General features: G+C 43.2%; 1 protein-coding gene across 8 annotated transcripts in view; it reads left to right on the forward strand.

Moving 5' to 3' along the window:
• Positions 1–6,086: 6,086 nt before the first annotated feature.
• IMMT (inner membrane mitochondrial protein) overlaps positions 6,087–17,687 on the forward strand; it is a 42,622-nt gene continuing 31,021 nt past the window's right edge. For 7 of the 8 annotated variants that reach the window (XM_005212770.5, XM_059891137.1, XM_005212764.2 and 4 more), the window contains exon 1: positions 6,087–6,255. In XM_005212770.5, the coding sequence (XP_005212827.1) occupies positions 6,211–6,255 (45 nt within the window). In that variant the 5' untranslated portion in view covers positions 6,087–6,210. 8 annotated transcript variants of the gene reach the window in all.

Raw genomic sequence — 17,687 nt, forward strand, 5'->3', positions numbered from 1 at the left:
CATACAAACATCCCAGAATTATCTCAATCCCCATCTGAAGATTCTCAACTTAATCACACCTGAAAAATTCTTTTTTCGCCATGTAAGGTAACATATTCACAGGCTCTAGGGATTAGGCAGAGAAGGCAATGGCACCCCATTCCAGTACTCTTACCTGGAAAATCCCATGGACGGAGGAGCCTGGTAGGCTGCAGTCCATGGGGTCACTAAGAGTTGGACACGACTGAGCGACTTCCCTTTCACTTTTTACTATCATGCATTGGAGAAGGAAATGGCAACCCACTCCAGTGTTCTTGCCTGGAGAATCCCAGGGACGGGGGAGCCTGGTGGGCTGCCGTCTATGGGGTCGCACAGAGTTGGACAAGACTGAAGCGACTTAGCAGCAGCAGCAGCAGCAGGGATTAGGACAATGTGGAGATAAGTATTCTGCCCGTTGGTCTTACTACTTTATTACAAAACAATTATAGGGATTTTCCCGTCAGTCCAGTGGCTAAGAATCTGTTTCCACTGCAGAGGACAGGTTAGAACCCTAGTTCAGTTCAGTTCAGTTCAGTTGCTCAGTCATGGATGACTCTGCGACCCCATGCACTGCAGCATGCCAGGCTTCCCTGTACATCACCAACTACTGGAGCTTACTTAAACTCATGTCCATTGAATCAGTGATGCCATCCAACCATCTCATCCTCTGTTGTCCCCTTTCCTCCTGCCTTCAATCTTTACCAGTACCAGAGTCTTTTCAAATGAGTCAGGTCTTCGCATTAGGTGGCCAAAGTATTGGAGTTTCAGCTTCAGTATCAGTGCTTTCACTGAATATTCAGGACTTATTTCCTTTAGGATGGTCTGGTTGGATCTCCTTGCTGTCCAAGGGACTCTCAAGAGTCTTCTCCAACACCAGTTTGAAAGCATAAATTCTTTGGTGCTCAGCTTTCTTTATAGTCCAACTCTCACATCCATATATGACTACTGGAAAAACCACAGCTTTAACTAGATGGACCTTTGCTGGCAAAGTAATGTCTCTGCTTTTTAATATGCTGTCTAGGTTGGTCATAACTTTTCTTCCAAGGAGCAAGTGTCTTTTAATTTCATGGCTGCAGTCACCATCTGCAGTGATTTGGGAGCCCCGAAAAATAAAGTCTATCACGATTTCCCCATCTATTTGCCATGAAGTGATGGGGCCAAATGCCATGATCTTCATTTTCTGAATGTTTGGTTTTAAGCCAACTTTTTCACTTTCTTCTTTCAGTTTCATCAAGAGGCTCTTTAGTTCTTCGCTTTCTGCCATAAGGGTGGTGTGATCTGCATATTGGAGAAGAAAATGGCAACTCACTCCAGTATTCTTGCCTGAAGAATCCTGTGGACAGAGGAGCCTGGTGGGCTGCCATCTATGGGGTTGCACAGAGTTGGACACGACTGAAGTGATTTAGCAGCAGCAGCAGCAGCATCTACATATCTGAGGTTATTGATATTTCTCCCAAGAATCTTGATTCCAGCTTGTGCTTCATCCAGTTTGGCGTTTCTCATGATGTATTCTACATATAAGTTAAATAAGCAGGGTGACAGTATATAGCCTTGACATACTCCTTTTCCGATTTGGAACCAGTCTGTTGTTCCATGTCCAGTTCTAACTGTTGCTTCTTGACCCGCATACCAGATCTCTGGTAGGGAAACTGATATTCTGCATGCTGATGTGGTGCAGAAAAAAAATTATAAATCTGTTACATATTAAAAAATATCTTAGGAAAAATATTTCAAAATTAATGAAGACTTCCCTGGTGATCCAGTGGCTAAGACTGACTCTGTGTTCCCAAAGCAGGGGCCCAGGTTTGATCCCTGGTTAGGGAACTGGATCCCATACGCCACAACTAAAAAATCCTGGTTGCCACAACTAAGACCTGACACAAACAAGTAAGTAAATTAAAAAAAAAAAAAATGAGAAGAGTGGCATTGTTTAACCTTTTTTCAAGTCTCTGCAAGGTCTGGTTTAATAGAAAGCTGGATTTTGAAATTTGCTTATGCATTCAATTTGTTGTGGTATCACCTGTCACCTAGTGTCTGGAAAAACTCTACAATTATGAATAACGAGTAAAAAACAGCAAATATCTAGAATTATGAAGGTTGTTTTGATTTTATGGACCCTCTTTATGGGTTTCAGTTTCACCAGGAGTCCTGGACTACCACTTTGAGAACGTCTGAGTTAGTTATATTTCAGTTTCTCTGGGTTTTAGGGTAGACAAGAGGCTGATGAGCTTGAACTGCTATTGTTGCTATCTTGATCTACCTACGGTGGCCACTTTGAGCCATAAAACATGAATACAGGCTGGAAAAGTACTCTGAGACATTTCTTAAGGATCTTTGAATTGCGAGTGGGAGTCGCCTAAAGTTTTGAAAGAGGGAATGAATTAAATTTCTAAGTTACTTTAGGAGAGACCATTTTAAAGCAAAAATTAAAAAATTTTACATTGCACGTGGAAGATGAGGATTAAGGACTTGGTTAAACTAGAGGTTAGGAAACTACAGAATTGCCAGTAGTGGGCAGGGATGGAGTGGAGAGGTTGTGGTGGCAGTTCAAGCATAAAATTAATAAAAAAAAAAAAAATGGGAGCTGCTCTGGAAGCTGTTAAGTGATAGCAGTATGAAATGGTGTAATATAATTACAAAAGTACTCTGAAAAGCAATGAACCTATACAAAAATAAGTAATTACCTGGTTTTAGATAATTTTCAAATCTATTTCTCTACTTTATAAATGGGATTTGGTAGCATTAAGACTTGAAAGTACTTTGCAAATGCAACAGATACACAAGTTTAGTTTCCACTATACTGTGATGGTAAGATCATTATTACTACTAATAGTATTGAATATGTTGCTCAATATTTAACACGTGTTACCTTTATTTTCATACTGTTCATGGGGTTCTTGGCTAAGATCAAGTGGCTCAGATGGTAAAGCATCTGCCTGCAATGCAGGAGACCGGGGTTTGATCCTTGGGTGGGGAAGATCCCCTGGAGAAGGAAATGGCAACCCACTCCAGTACTCTTGCTTGGAAAATCCTATGGTCAGAGGAGTGTGATAGGTTACAGTCCATGTGTCTCAGAGTCAGACACGACTAAGCAACTTCACTTTCACTTTCATGGGGTTCTCAAGGCAAGAATACTGAAGTGGTTTGCATTCCCTTCTCCAGTGGACCATGTTTTGTCAGAACTCTCCACCATGACCCATCTGCTTGGGTAGCCCTACACGTCATGGCTCATAGTTTCAATGAGTTAGACAAGGCTGTGGTTCATGTGATCAGATTGGTTAGTTTTCTGGAATGCAAAAGTAGGAAGTCAAGAAATACCTGGAGTAACAGGCAAATTTGGCCTTCAAGTACAGAATGAAGCAGGGCAAAGGCTAATAGAGTTTTGCCAAGAGAACACACTGGTCATAGCAAACACCCTCTTCCAACAACACAAGAGAAGACTCTATGCATGGACATTACCAGATGGTCAATACCAAAATCAGATTGATTACATTCTTTGCAGCCAAAGATGGAGAAGCTCTACATAGTCAGCAAAAACAAGACCGGGAACTGACTGTGGCTCAGATCATGAACACCTTATTGCCAAATTCAGACTTAAACTGAATAAAGTAGGGAAAACCACTAGACCATTCAGATATGACATAAATCAGATCCCTTACGATTATACAGTGGAAGTGAGAAATAGATTCAAGGGATTAGATCTGATAGAGTGCCTGAAGAACTATGGACGTAGGTTTGTGACATTGTACAGGAAGCAGTGATCAAGACGATCCCCAAGAAAAAGAAATGCAAAAAGGCAAAATGGCTGTCTGAGGAGGCCTTACAAATAGCTGAGAAAAGAAGAGAAGTGAAAAGCAAAGGAAAAAAGGAAAGATATACCCACTTGAATGCAGAGTTCCAAAGAATAGCAAGGAGAGATAAGAAAGCCTTCCTCAGTGATCAATGCAAAGAAATAGAGAAAACAATAGAACGGGAAAGATAGAGATCTCTTCAAGAAAATTAGAGATACCAAGGGAACATTTCATGCAAAGATGGGCACAATTAAGGACAGAAATGGTATGGACCTAACAGAAGCATAAGATATTAAGAAAAGGTGGCAAGAATACTCAGAAGAACTATAGAGAAAAGATCTTCACGACCCAGATAATCACAATGGTGTGATCACTCACCTAGAACCAGACATCCTGGAATGTTTAGTCAAATGGGCCTTAGGAAGCATCACTACGAACAAAGCTAGTGGAGGTGATGGAATTCCAGTTGAGCTATTTCAAATCCTAAAAGATGATGCTGTGAAAGTGCTGCACTCAATATGTCAGCAAATTTGGAAAACTCAGCAGTGGCCACAGGACTGGAAAGGGTCAGTTTTCATTCCAATCCCAAAGAAAGGCGATGCCAAAGAATGCTCAAACTACCACACAATTGCACTCATCTCACATGCTAGTAAAGTAATGCTCAAAATTCTCCAAGCCAGGCTTCAGCAATATGTGAACCATGAACTTCCAGATGTTCAAGCTGGATTTAGAAAAGGCAGAGGAACCAGAGATCAAATTGCCAACATCCTCTGGATCATCAAAAAAGCAAGAGCGTTCCAGAAAAAAAAGTCTATTTCTGCTTTATTGACTATACCAAAGCCTTTGACTATGTGGATCACAATAAACTGTGGAAAATTCTGAAAGAGATGGGAATACCAGACCACCTGACCTGCCTCTTGAGAAACCTGTATGCAGGTCAGGAAGCAACAGTTAGAACTGGACATGGAACAACAAACTGGTTCCAAATAGAAAAAAGAGTATGTCAAGGATGTATATTGTCACCCTGCTTATTTAACTTATATGCAGAGTACATCATGAGAAACGCTGGGCTGGAAGAAGCACAAGCTAGAATCAAGATTGCTGGGAGAAATATCAATAACCTCAGATATGCAGATGACACCACCCTTATGGCAGAAAGTGAAGAAGAACTAAAGATCCTCTTGATGAAAGTTAAAGAGGAGAGCGAAAAAGTTGGCTTAAAGTGCAACAGTCAGAAAACTAAGATCATGGCATCCGGTCCCGTCACTTCATGGCAAATAGATGGGGAAACAGTGTCAGACTTTATTTTTTGGGGCTCCCAAATCACTGCAGATGGTGACTGCAGCCATGAAATTAAAAGACGCTTACTCCTTGGAAGGAAAGTTATGATCAACCTAGACAGCATATTAAAAAGCAGGGACATTTCTTTGTCAACAAAGGTCTGTCTAGTCAAGGCTATGGTTTTTCCAGTGGTCATGTATGGATGTGAGAGTTGGACCATAAAGAAAGCTGAGAGCCAAAGAACTGATGCTTTTGAACTGTGGTGTTGGAGAAGACTCTTGAGAGTCCCTTGGACTGCAAGGAGATCCAACCAGTCCATCCTAAAGGAGATCAGTCCTGGGTGTTCATTGGAAGGACTGATGTTGAAGCTGAAATTGCAATACTTTGGCCACCTGATGCAAAGAGCTGACTCACTTGAAAAGACCCTGATGCTGGGAAAGATTGAGGGTAGGAGAAGTGGACGACAGAGGATGAGGTGGTTTGGTGACATCACCGACTCAATGGACATGAGTTTGAGCAAGCTCCCGGAGTTGGTGAAGGACATGGAAGCCTGGCGTGTTGCAGTCCATGGGGTTGCAAAGAGCTGGACACGACTGAGAGACTGAGCTGAACTGAACTGAATCTTCCTTAAGCAGGATGACTCCCTGAAGGGCTGCGAAACGAAAGGAACGCGCAGAGACCACACCATTGTTTACGTAATTTTCGGCAAATCCATTTCTTTCTACGAAATATCCAGCTGACAGAAATGGCTGAGATGGTTTCTTGCTTAAATTCTCGACGAGTCACACCTGCCCGGTTCCAGGGCGGACCAAAGCCTGAGTTTCCGATCCACTGCCAGCCCTCCAGTTTACCTAGCAATCTACATTTCGGGTAACAGAGCCGACTTCTCAGAGCGACCCGGAAGGAGAAATCTCCCTTTCCGCCTGGAAAGGGCCCACCCTCTTCGAATGGCCGGGACCCGAGCAAGACGGGGCTGCGCGTGCGCAGTCGTTGGCTGCCCTTCCGGTACGCCCGGCGCGGAGGCGGCACGGACGCAGGCACGCACGGACGTACCGTGTACCCTACACGCGCCGCCGCCCTATCTCCCAGTTACACCCGCAGCGGAGTCAGCCCAGTAAAGATGCTGCGAGCCTGTCAGTTATCCGGCGTGACCTCCACCGCCCAGGTGAGGACGGGGGCGCCGGGAGACAGCGCTTGGTGAACTGACTCTCGCCAACCAGCGGAAAATAAGGGAGGCTTTGGCTTTGCCTAGGCCCCAGACAGAGGCGTGTCTCCGGGCCGCCCTTATCGCGAGAGTCCTGGGTGGGCCCGTGAGGCAGTTAATTCGGGAGTTAGGTGGACGGGAATGACTGGAGGATTATTGCTGAAGCGGGATGGGGCGTGGAGAAGAGAAGGTGGCGGGGAGGCGGGTGTAGGACGGGAGGCACGGCTTTGGGGACGTGCCATCCAATCAGCCCCTCGCTGCCTCAGTCTAGGACCAATCGAGGCTGCTGGCGCCCGGGTCGCCGGTTGGGCGCGTAAGAGGTTTCGCGGATCCAGTGGTTGAAGGTCGACGGGGGGAAAACTACATTTCCCAGCGGGACACGCATATTCTTGGCTTGTTGCACCTTAAGGAGGTGCCTGGACTGCTAGAGACCGAGTTTTAGGGGTCAAGGTTGTAATTATCCAGGAAGGACTGCCTTTCTTTTCGTAGCTGAGAACGCCTCTTGAGCTATTCTTACTCTGAATAAAAAACAGAGTAAGAGTTAGAGCTTCTAGAACTCGAGGAAGGTTAAGCGCCTGACCTTGTGCTCGTTTCTGAGATTAGCCTGAGGATCTCTGTCTCTAGGTGCTAGGACAACTTTGGCAGACGTCCAAGGAGTTACCTTTATTTCTGCATAATTATCACAGTAATTTTGGAGAAGGAAATGGCAATCCACCCCAGTATTCTTGCCTGCAGACTCTCATGGACAGAGTAGCCTGGCAGGCTACAGTCCATGGGGTCGCATAGAGTCGAACAGGCCTAAGCGACTAAGCACACACATCAAAGTAATTTACTGAAATTTAAAATAGTAAACTTACTTCCATTGCTCACAATGGAAAGAGAATTGGTATTTTGGCAAAATGTGGAATTTACAAAACAGGTTCTGTGACTTGAGCGATTGAGCAAGGTCCCTGGACTCAGTGGGTTAGAAAAGTCAATTTTTTCCCCCCCAAGTTTGCTTCTCTTCCATTTCCCCTTTCGTTTCCAGGGTAAGAGAAACAGGCTGTTCCGTAGGAAAGTGGAGTGTGTATTAGTTTTCTACTGCTGTGTGTACATAGCAGGTAGCACAGATGGAGCAGCTTAAAACAGCACCCATTTATTACCTTACTGTTTCTAAAGGTGAATGGTTAGGGTTATCTGCTTGCTGTCATAAAGGGGTCCAGATGTGTCCCTCTCATTTGGAGCTCAGGGTCCTCTTCTAAGCTCCTTCAGTTTGTTAGCAGAATTCAGTCCCTTGCAGCTGTAGGGCTGAAGTCCCTGTTTTCTTGCTAGCTCTCACCTCACCTACCTGGGGGCGGCCTGAAGTTCTTTGCCACAAGATTCTCAGAAGCAGATTATAACATAGATGTTTACTTTCTTGCAGGCTACCATGAGCTTGTGTCTCAGACTTTAATATCTCTTCCCTTTTTATGATTTCCAGACCTAGGTTTAAAAGGCTTATGTGATTAGGGCAAACCCACCTGGATAAATGCCTTTTGATAAATCAGGTCAACTGATGAGAAACCTCATTACATCTGTAAAATCCCTTTTGCCTGTACAACTCTAATCATGGGCTTAACCACTGGGGACAGAGATCGTGGGAACCATCTTAGAATCTGGGCTACCAAAATGCCCAAGTGGGCCTGGGAGTATGCAGGAAGCAGAGCAAACTTTCAGGGCAAAACTGTAGAGGTGTATCTTTGGGGTCCTCCTTTCAGGCCCACTCTTCCTTGTTTTGCCCAAAGGTTACAGCATGGTTGTCACTGATCTATCTCCTCAGTCTACCCTAGGGTCAGTTCTTTACCTTGTTGTTAACAAAGGCCTTTAAAAAAGCACATGGACTGGACCATGCCATGCCCTCCAGTGACATCCCATCATATCACAATAAAATCTCAACTCTTTACCTATCCACAGGGCTGTTCATGATCTGGCTCTTTGCATATCTTATTTTTTTACTCTGCCTCATTCTGTTCTTCTGATTACCTTTTCATTTGCTGTTTGCCCTGAAGTCCTCCCACACATCTTTGCTTAGCTCACTCCATTCAGATATTTTCTTAGATATCACTTTTCTTTCAGAGAGGCCTTCCCTATCTAAGACACCTCTGATCACTTTCTCCTTCTTTGCATCACTCTGGAACCTACCCTTACCTTACTTGGTTTTACTTTGTAGCTCTTATACTTCCTGACATACTGTGTATTTATTATGTGTTTTCCACATTAAAATGGAAACTCCTCAAAGGGACTGTATATCAGTACTCATAATAGTCCCTAGCTCCTAATAGATGCTCAGTAAATAAACATGTCACAAGTGTGACATGTTTGACTGAAAGATTAATGTGTTCTGTGACTTTTTCTTGATTTCCATAAGAGGATGTTCAGTTCAGTTCAGTCGTTCAGTCGTGTCCAACTCTTTGCGACCCCATGAACCACCGCATATGCCAGGCCTCCCTGCCCGTCACCAACTCCTGGAGTCCACCCAAACACGTATCCATTGAGTCCGTGATGCCATCCAACCATTTCTTCCTCTGTCATCCCCTTCTCCTCCTGCCCTCAGTCTTTCCCAGCATCAGGGTCTTTTCAAATGAGTCAGCTCTTTGCATCAGGTGGCCAAAGTATTGCAGTTTCAGCTTCAACATCAGAACACCCAGGATTGATCTTTAGGATGGACTGGTTGGATCTCCTTGCAGTCCAGGGGACTCTGAAGAGTCTTCTCCAACACCACAGTTCAAAAGCATCAGTTCTTCGGCTCTCAGCTTTCTTTATGGTCCAACTCTCACATCCATACATGACCACTGGAAAAACCATAGCCTTGACTAGATGGACCTTTGTTGGCAAAGTAATGTCTCTGCTTTTTAATATGCTGTCTAGGTTGGTCATAACTTTCCTTCCAAGGAGTAAGCATCTTTTAATTTCATGGCTGCACCGTCTGCAGTGATTTTGGAGCCCAGAAAAAGTCAGCAACTGTGTTGATGTGACCTCCCTCTAACCAACCTCCATAGGTTTTAGAACTTCTCTAGAGAAACTTGGCTCAGATGGTAAAGAATCTGACTGCTGTGCTGCAGACCTGGGTCCATACTTCGGTTGGGAAGATCCACTGGAGAAGGGAATGGCCACCCACTCCAGTATTCTTGCCTGGAAAATTCCATGGACAGAAGAGATGGTGGGCTATAGTCCATGGGGTCACAGAGAGTCAGACACAACTAAGTGACTAACACAAAAAGAGAAACAGAACCCACAGGATGCGTATATAGATAGACTTATTATAAAGATTTGACCCATGCAGTTGTGGAGGCTGTCAAGTCCAACATCTGTAATGGAGGCTGGCAGGCTTGATATGCACATACCCAGAAGAGATGGTCCATTTTCAGTCTGAAGGCTGGCAAGCCAGAGACCCAGGAAAGCTGATGGTGCAGTTTTGGTTGAAGGCAGTCTGCTTGAGAATTGCCTCTTGCTTGGGCAGGCTGGACTTTTTGTTTTATTCAAGCCTTCAGTTGGTTGGATGAGGCCCACCCACATTGTGGAAGGCAACCCACTTTATTTGTAGTTCACTGATTTAAATGTTGATCTCGTCCCAAAACACCTATTTTGACATATAAAATTAACCACCTCAGCTGACTCTGATTCTCAGTGTCTGGAATTAGTCATCCATGGGGGTATTCAGCAGGAATGAATTGCTCTTTCTTTCCCAGAATGAGCTTCAGAGCTCTGATTCTTCCTCACTTGCCAGACCTGACACCATCCATCTTCTCTTAGTCTCAGGACTGCATGGCCAGGTCCAACCTTTTTTGAGGTGGACATGGGGTTTGGAGGACCCGGGCTTTCAGTCTAGCCTCACCCTCTCCCAGACTATAAATTTGGGAGTGGTCACTGCATATGCATTGATCTTAAAAGAGAAGGAGACATTATTATTCTTGAGGATTGACTAAGCTAATTTATTTAACTTAAGACCAAGTTTGATAGCAGGGCTAGTTTAGGACTGAACTTGTGTGTGGATATTTTTAGCTATCATCTTTTAGAATTCTTTCTTTTCACTAGGATAATAAAACAGTGTTGCTCAGTAATAGATGTAGGTAGCGAGGTGTACATGGTAGAAAGTTTAATATATGATGCAGCCTGTTTGCTTCTATGGATATTAGAATCTTTTTTTATTCATTTTTATTTCTCTAGATCAGTTGCTTTCAAACCATTTTGAAATACATTTTACATTGTGACTTAGAGTACATGATTGAGAATGTATAGGTAATGTATATCCACACATAGATGCAGAGGAAACTAGGGAAATGTCACCTTCCTGCTTCTGCCATACTGATGAATATCTGCCATTTCTTTATCATAACTGAAGAGCCCCTTTTCTCCTAGATCTAGAATATGAATTTACTGAGAAATAATGCTACTTTCATGTCAAATTTACTGTATTTTTGTGTGTGATATATTTTAACCTTAATGCATGATTCCTATATAATATTTTTAGTTAACTATAGAAAAAGTTGTTGCGTATTAATCTGTATTTCAAATGTAGAACTGGCCATTAATATCTGGATGTCTTTTGTTTGTGTGGGAAGAATTCTTATGACAGATTTCAAAAATATCAGTTACAGCTACCCTCTAGTCTAAAAAGGAAAACTGCAACCTCCAGATAGGGTTTATATGAGGGGCCTTGTATTACAGTCTCTGTTTCCAGGATTGTGGTTTCCTTTTCTATGTTTACTGTAGTTTGGTAGGGCTAAGGAATTAGTGGTCTGTATCAAAGCATCACATGAAAATTGTGTGTTTTATCTCTCCTTTTGTTTGTTTTGTTTGCTAAAATCATATTTTTATAGGTTGGAAGTAGCAGCACTAACCTTACAACATGTATTACAAATTTATATGTCAAGGCAAATTGTTTTGAAACAGCAATGTCTTTTCTATATTGTTGCTTATTATTAATAAAAGGTATTCCAGAATTAAGAGGTGTCCAGTATCTTTTGTGTTAAAGTTAGGATATTTAGTTTGTATGAATAAAGAGAGAGTTTAGTCTGGTGCTTAAGAAAGTTTTGGAGGTAGACCTTGGATTTGGCAGTGGTTTTTTTTTTTTTTTTTGAGAAGGCAAGAGAGATTCTTTACACAAGTGAATCGGATGCTTTTCTGTCCATGTGTTCCCTAATCACACCATCACGGAAATCCAGCCAGCCAGCCACCATCGTTTCGCTCCTTTTCTGTTCTCTACATTTTGAACGGCGAGTGAGTGAGAGAGTCTTTCAATGGTTTGAGAGGAGTTTGGAATGTCGTGGGACCATGGTACTTTTCAGCCATGGATGAATGTGACGGCTTCTTTTGTCCGCTTCAGCGTTCAGGCCGCTTCAGCGTTCAGGGTTATCCCGAACTCCCCCTGCCGAGTGAGGCCTGTGTGTCACTGTGTGCTGGAGGACACCGTGCTGTCCACATCTTGATCTTGGACTGAACAAAACCACCGTTGGGAGTGTGTTCGGTTGCTTGGCTTCGTTTCCTTTCCCTATGGCACTCACCTGACTGTCCTGTCCACTCTTGGGATCTTTCATCTCCCCCTCCCCCTCAAGGCAATCGGGTCCTTTTCTTTCTCCTCCTGCTCCTCCTCCTCCTCCTCACCCTAGTTTCTCCCCCTCCCTCCACACACACACAAGTCCCACTCTTCTCAAATGGACGTCTAACTGACTGCCAACGTTTTCTTTTTTGGCAGTGGTTTCTTAACACAGGACACCAAAAGACACAAGATAAATTTGATTTCACAAAATTAAAAAATTTTTGCATCAAATGACACAAGAATGAAAAGAATAGGAGGGAATGTTTTCAAATCATATAACTGATGAAGGTCTAGTATCCATAATATGTAAAGATTTCCTACAACTTAGGAACAAGAAGACAACCCAAATAAAAAATGGGCTAAGGACTTAACTAGACATTTATCCTGGGAAGATGTATAAATAGCCAACAAGCACTAGAAAAGAGCTCAAAATCCTTTGACATTAAGGAAATGTAAATCAAAACCACAGTGAAATAGCCACTTTGTAGCCAACAGGATGGTTCTGATAAAAACAGAAAATAACAAGTGAGGATGTGGAGAAATTGGAACCCTCATACTTCACTGTGGGAGTGTAAAATGGTCCAGAGTTAAACATAGAATTACCATATGACCCTGCAGTTCCACCCCAAAGAACTGAAAACAGGTATTCAAACAAAAACTTGTAGGTGAATGTTGATAGCAAAAGATAGAGACAGTTCAGATGTTCAGCTGATGTCTAGATAAACAAAATATGGTATATCTATACAACAAACTAGTTCATTCAGTTTGAACTAGTTGCAAACTAATTTCACAAAAAGAAATTAAGTACAAGTTACATACATGATACATGTGACAACATAGGTGAACCTTAAAAACAAGCCACAGAAGGCAACATATTGCATTATTCCATTTGTACCAAAAGTCCAGAACAGGCTCTGTAGAGCCAGAAGGTAGATAATTGCTGCCGGGAGCTAGGGAGAAGGGAATGTGGGGAGACCTGATGGTACAGGAATTTATTTTGGGAGTGATGAAACTGTTCTGGAACTAAATAGTGGTGATGGTTGTATAGCATTGTGGATGTACTAAATGGCACTGACATGCACTTTAAATGGTGACTTTTATAAATGAATCTTACAGTGCAGAGAAAAAGCACCAGGTAGTTGGAAATGACCTGATATATGAAATGTGTGCATGCGTGCTCAATCATGTCCAACTCTTTGCCACCTTATGGACTGTAGCCTACCAGGCTATGAGATTCTCCATCTGTCTATGAGATTCTGTCTATGAGATCTCCATCTGTCTATGAGATTCTGTCTATGAGATTCTCCAGGCAAGAATACTGGAGTGGGTTGTTGTGCCCTCCTCCAGGGGATCTTTCTGACCCAGGGATCCAACCCGTGTCCCTTACATCTCCTGCATTGGTGGTGGTTTAGTCACTAAGTCATGTCCAACTCCCACGACCCCATGGACTATAGCTTGCTAGGCTTCTCTGTCCATGGGATCCTCCAGGCAAGAATACTGGAGTGGATTTCCATTTCCTTCTCCAGGGAATCTTCCTGAGCCAGGGATTGAACCTGGGTCTCCTGTGTTGCAGGCACATTCTTTACCAACTGAGCTACGAGGGAAGCCCTCCTGCATTGGTAGGCAGGTTCTTTATTACTAGTGCCACCTGGGAAGCCCTCCAGGTAGATATCTAAAGATAGATAAATAGATGTGTGTGTGTGTGTAATATTAAAAGTAATATAACGTAGTAAACTTGAAGTCGTATCCATTGGCCAAAATTGGGACAATTTGAGTTTTTAAACAGATAATAATTGCAGCTGGTTTAAATCCATCAAAAGTGTTTAAATCTATGAGTTGGTAAAGATCCTGTTTTGGTTTGTGGTAACTACATAAGGCACCTTGAGCTTGGGGTAAAAATTTATTGCCTCACTCAGTTCTGGGGGTTCCCTGGCTTCAGGTGGCCAGTTTGGTCAGCATCCCTTGTGAGGCTGTAGTCAGGCAGTGGCTAGGGCTAGAGTCATCTCAGAGGCTTCCTCACTCCCATGTCTGACAGTTGATACTGGCTGCAACTGAGACCTCAGCTGGTGCTGTTGGCTGGAACACTTACATGTGGGGTTTTACATGTCTGGGCTTCCTCACTGTTGGTGGCTGGGTTCCCAGAGCAAGTGTGATGAGAGGCAGAGCCAGGCAGAAGCTGTGTTCCCTTTATGTCCTCCTGGTTTCAGATGTCACAGAGGATCACTTTCACTGCCCTTATTAGTAAATTGATAACTTAGGCCTGTCCTGGTTCCTGGGAATGGTGCATAGATGTCAGTTTGATGGAGGATAGCGAGTTGCTGGTGGAGAAGGCGATGGCACCCCACTCCAGTACTCTTGCCTGGAAAACCCCATGGACGGAGGAGCCTGGTAGGCTGCCGTCTATGGGGTAACACAGAGTCGGACACGACTGAAGCGACTTAGCAGCAGCGAGTTGCTGGAAGAACTAATATTACAGGAAGTATTACTGTAGTCAGTTTTGGATAATATGGTCTGCCCTGTAGCCACAGCAACTCACATCCCTCCCACATGCAGATGTGTTCACAACCTTCCTTAGAACCCTCCAGAACCTCATCCCATGACAGCATCAGACTTAGACTAATAGACCAGGATCTTGTCATCAAATCAGTTCCCTTTGCACAGAAAACATCTTGGATGTGATCCCCTGGGTGCAGTTCCTTAAGTGCTTTTCCTTTCAGTCTAAAGACCTGTAAACTAAAGAGACAAGTTATCTGTTCCCCATGTGTCCTATGCACAATATAGTGTGACACTCCCATCCCAAAAGGCAGAAAAAAAGAGACACACAGCATCACTGTTCGTAACAAATGTCAGATCTATCTGGCATGAGTTGCTGCTTGCTTAATTAGGACTTAGTCCTTCTGCTTGGGAATGTTTCTCCTTAGCTCTTGGGCTCCTTAACCCTCTGGGCTTCAGGTTTCACTCCTTACATTATCCTTCCTATTCTAGAAATGTAGCCTGTTGGCAGCCGAATTGTTTTCTCAGACTTATGTCTGTTTGTAGACGTTCTGGAGTCCAAAAACTTCAATTCATTTTGTACTCTTTCCCCTTTAGTCCAGGCTGGCCTGTTTTTCATCTTAGTGACTTTGTGGGTTTCTTTTGGGTCTTGCTGGGGTTTTCTCCATTAGACAAAAGCCACACCCATAAATCTGACTAGGATAAGCTGTTCTCCATTTTAGGCTCCCTGTGAGGCTACTGTGGTCTGAAACCCTTTAAGATTCTCAGCAGTCCTGTTGTTTAATGAAAGGAATATGGGTTGCATACTCTTAAGGCTGTCCTTAGCGAGCCTTTTCTCAGTGTAAAAAGTTCGATGAGGAGCACCTCCTGAGATCTTTCTGAGGTCTTAAAGGATCTTTGCTAACTGGAGAGGCTGAGAATGAGAAACAGTATCACTTTTTAACCCACCAAGTACTGGGTCCTTTATATTTTCTTCAAATTTTGCTTGCAAGCTAAACAGTTTTTTTGGTTTATGTTTTAGAAGCTTGACTCTATCCTTATTATACTCTGCTGAAAGGAACCAGTTGGCACTTGAGAACATTCTGCTTGATACTCTGTCTAGCTAACACCCAAAAAAGATGTCCTTTTCATTATAGGGGACTGGAATGCAAAAGTAGGAAGTCAAGAAACACCTGGAGTAACAGGCAAATTTGGCCTTGGAATACGGAATGAAGCAGGACAAAGACTTAAGAGTTTTGCCAAGAAAATGCACTGGTCATAACAAACACCCTCTTCCAACAACACAAGAGAAGACTCTATACATGGACATCACCAGATGGTCAACACCGAAATCAGATTGATTATATTCTTTGCAGCCAAAGATGGAGAAGCTCTATACAGTCAGCAAAAACAAGACCAGGAGCTGACCGTGGCTCAGACCATGAACTCCTTATTGCCAAATTCAGACTGAAATTGAAGAAAGTAGGGAAAACCACTAGACCATTCAGGTATGACCTAAATCAAATCCCTTATGATTATACAGTGGAAGTGAGAAATAGATTTAAGGGCCTAGATCTGATAGAGTGCCTGATGAACTATGGAATGAGGTTCGTGACATTGTACAGGAGACAGGGATCAAGACCATCCCCATGGAAAAGAAATGCAAAAAAGCAAAATGGCTGTCTGGGGAGGCCTTACAAATAGCTGTGAAAAGAAGAGAAGCGAAAAGCAAAGGAGAAAAGGAAAGATATAAACATCTGAATGCAGAGTTCCAGAGAATAGCAAGAAGAGATAAGAAAGCCTTCCTCAGTGATCAATGCAAAGAAATAGAGGAAAACAACAGAATGGGAAAGACTAGAGATCTCTTCAAGAAAATCAGAGATACCAAAGGAACATTTCATGCAAAGATGGGCTTGATAAAGGACAGAAATGGTATGGACCTAACAGAGGCAGAAGATATTAAGAAGAGACGGCAAGAATACACAGAAGAACTGTACAAAAAAGATCTTCACGACCCAGATAATCACGATGGTGTGATCACTGACCTAGAGCCAGACATCCTGGAATGTGAAGTGAAGTGGGCCTTAGAAAGCATCACTACAAACAAAGCTAGTGGAGGTGATGGAATTCCAGTTGAGCTATTCCAAATCCTGAAAGATGATGCTGTGAAAGTACTGCACTCAATATGCCAGCAAATTTGGAAAACTCAGCAGTGGCCACAGGACTGGAAAGGGTCAGTTTTCATTCCAATCCCAAAGAAAGGCAATGCCAAAGAATGCTCAAACTACCACACAGTTGCACTCATCTCACACGCTAGTAAAGTAATGCTCAAAATTCTCCAAGTCAGGCTTCAGCAATATGTGAACCGTGAACTTCCAGATGTTCAAGCTGGTTTTAGAAAAGGCAGAGGAACCAGAGATCAAATTGCCAACATCTGGTGGATCATGGAAAAAGCAAGAGAGTTCCAGAAAAGCATCTATTTCTGCTTTATTGACTATGCCAAAGCCTTTGACTGTGTGGATCATAATAAACTGGAAAATTCTGAAAGAGATGGGAATACCAGACCACCTGATCTGCCTCTTGAGAAATCTGTATGCAGGTTAGGAAGCAAGAGTTAGAACTGGACATGGAACAACAGACTGGTTCCAAATAGGAAAAGGAGTACGTCAAGGCTGTATATTGTCACCTTGTTTATTTAACTTATATGCAGAGTACATCATGAGAAACGCTGGACTGGAAGAAACACAAGCTGAAATCAAGATTTCCGGGAGAAATATCAATAACCTCAGATACGCAGATGACACCACCCTTATGGCAGGAAGTGAAGAGGAACTAAAAAGCCTCTTGATGAAGGTGAGAGTGGAGAGTGAAAAAGTTGGCTTAAAGCTCAACATTCAGAAAACTAAGATCATGGCATCCAGTCCCATCACTTCATGGGAAATAGATGGGGAAACAGTGGAAACAGTGTCAGACTTTATTTTTCTGGGCTCCAAAATCACTGCAGATGGTGACTGCAGCCATGAAATTAAAAGACGCTTACTCCTTGGAAGGAAAGCTATGACCAACCTAGATAGCATATTCAAAAGCAAAGACATTACTTTGCCAACAAAGGTTCGTCTAGTCAAGGCTATGGTTTTTCCTGTGGTCATGTATGGATGTGAGAGTTGGACTGTGAAGAAGGCTGAGTGCCGAAGAATTGATGCCTTTGAAGTGTGGTGTTGGAGAAGACTCTTGAGAGTCCCTTGGACTGCAAGGAGATCCAACCAGTCCATTCTGAAGGAGATCAGCCCTGGGATTTCCTTGGAAGGAATGATGGCTAAAGCTGAAACTCCAGTACTTTGGCCACCTCATGCGAAGAGTTGAC

This window comes from Bos taurus, chromosome 11, assembly GCF_002263795.3.
Source record: "Bos taurus isolate L1 Dominette 01449 registration number 42190680 breed Hereford chromosome 11, ARS-UCD2.0, whole genome shotgun sequence".
Classification (NCBI taxonomy): Eukaryota; Metazoa; Chordata; class Mammalia; order Artiodactyla; family Bovidae; genus Bos; species Bos taurus.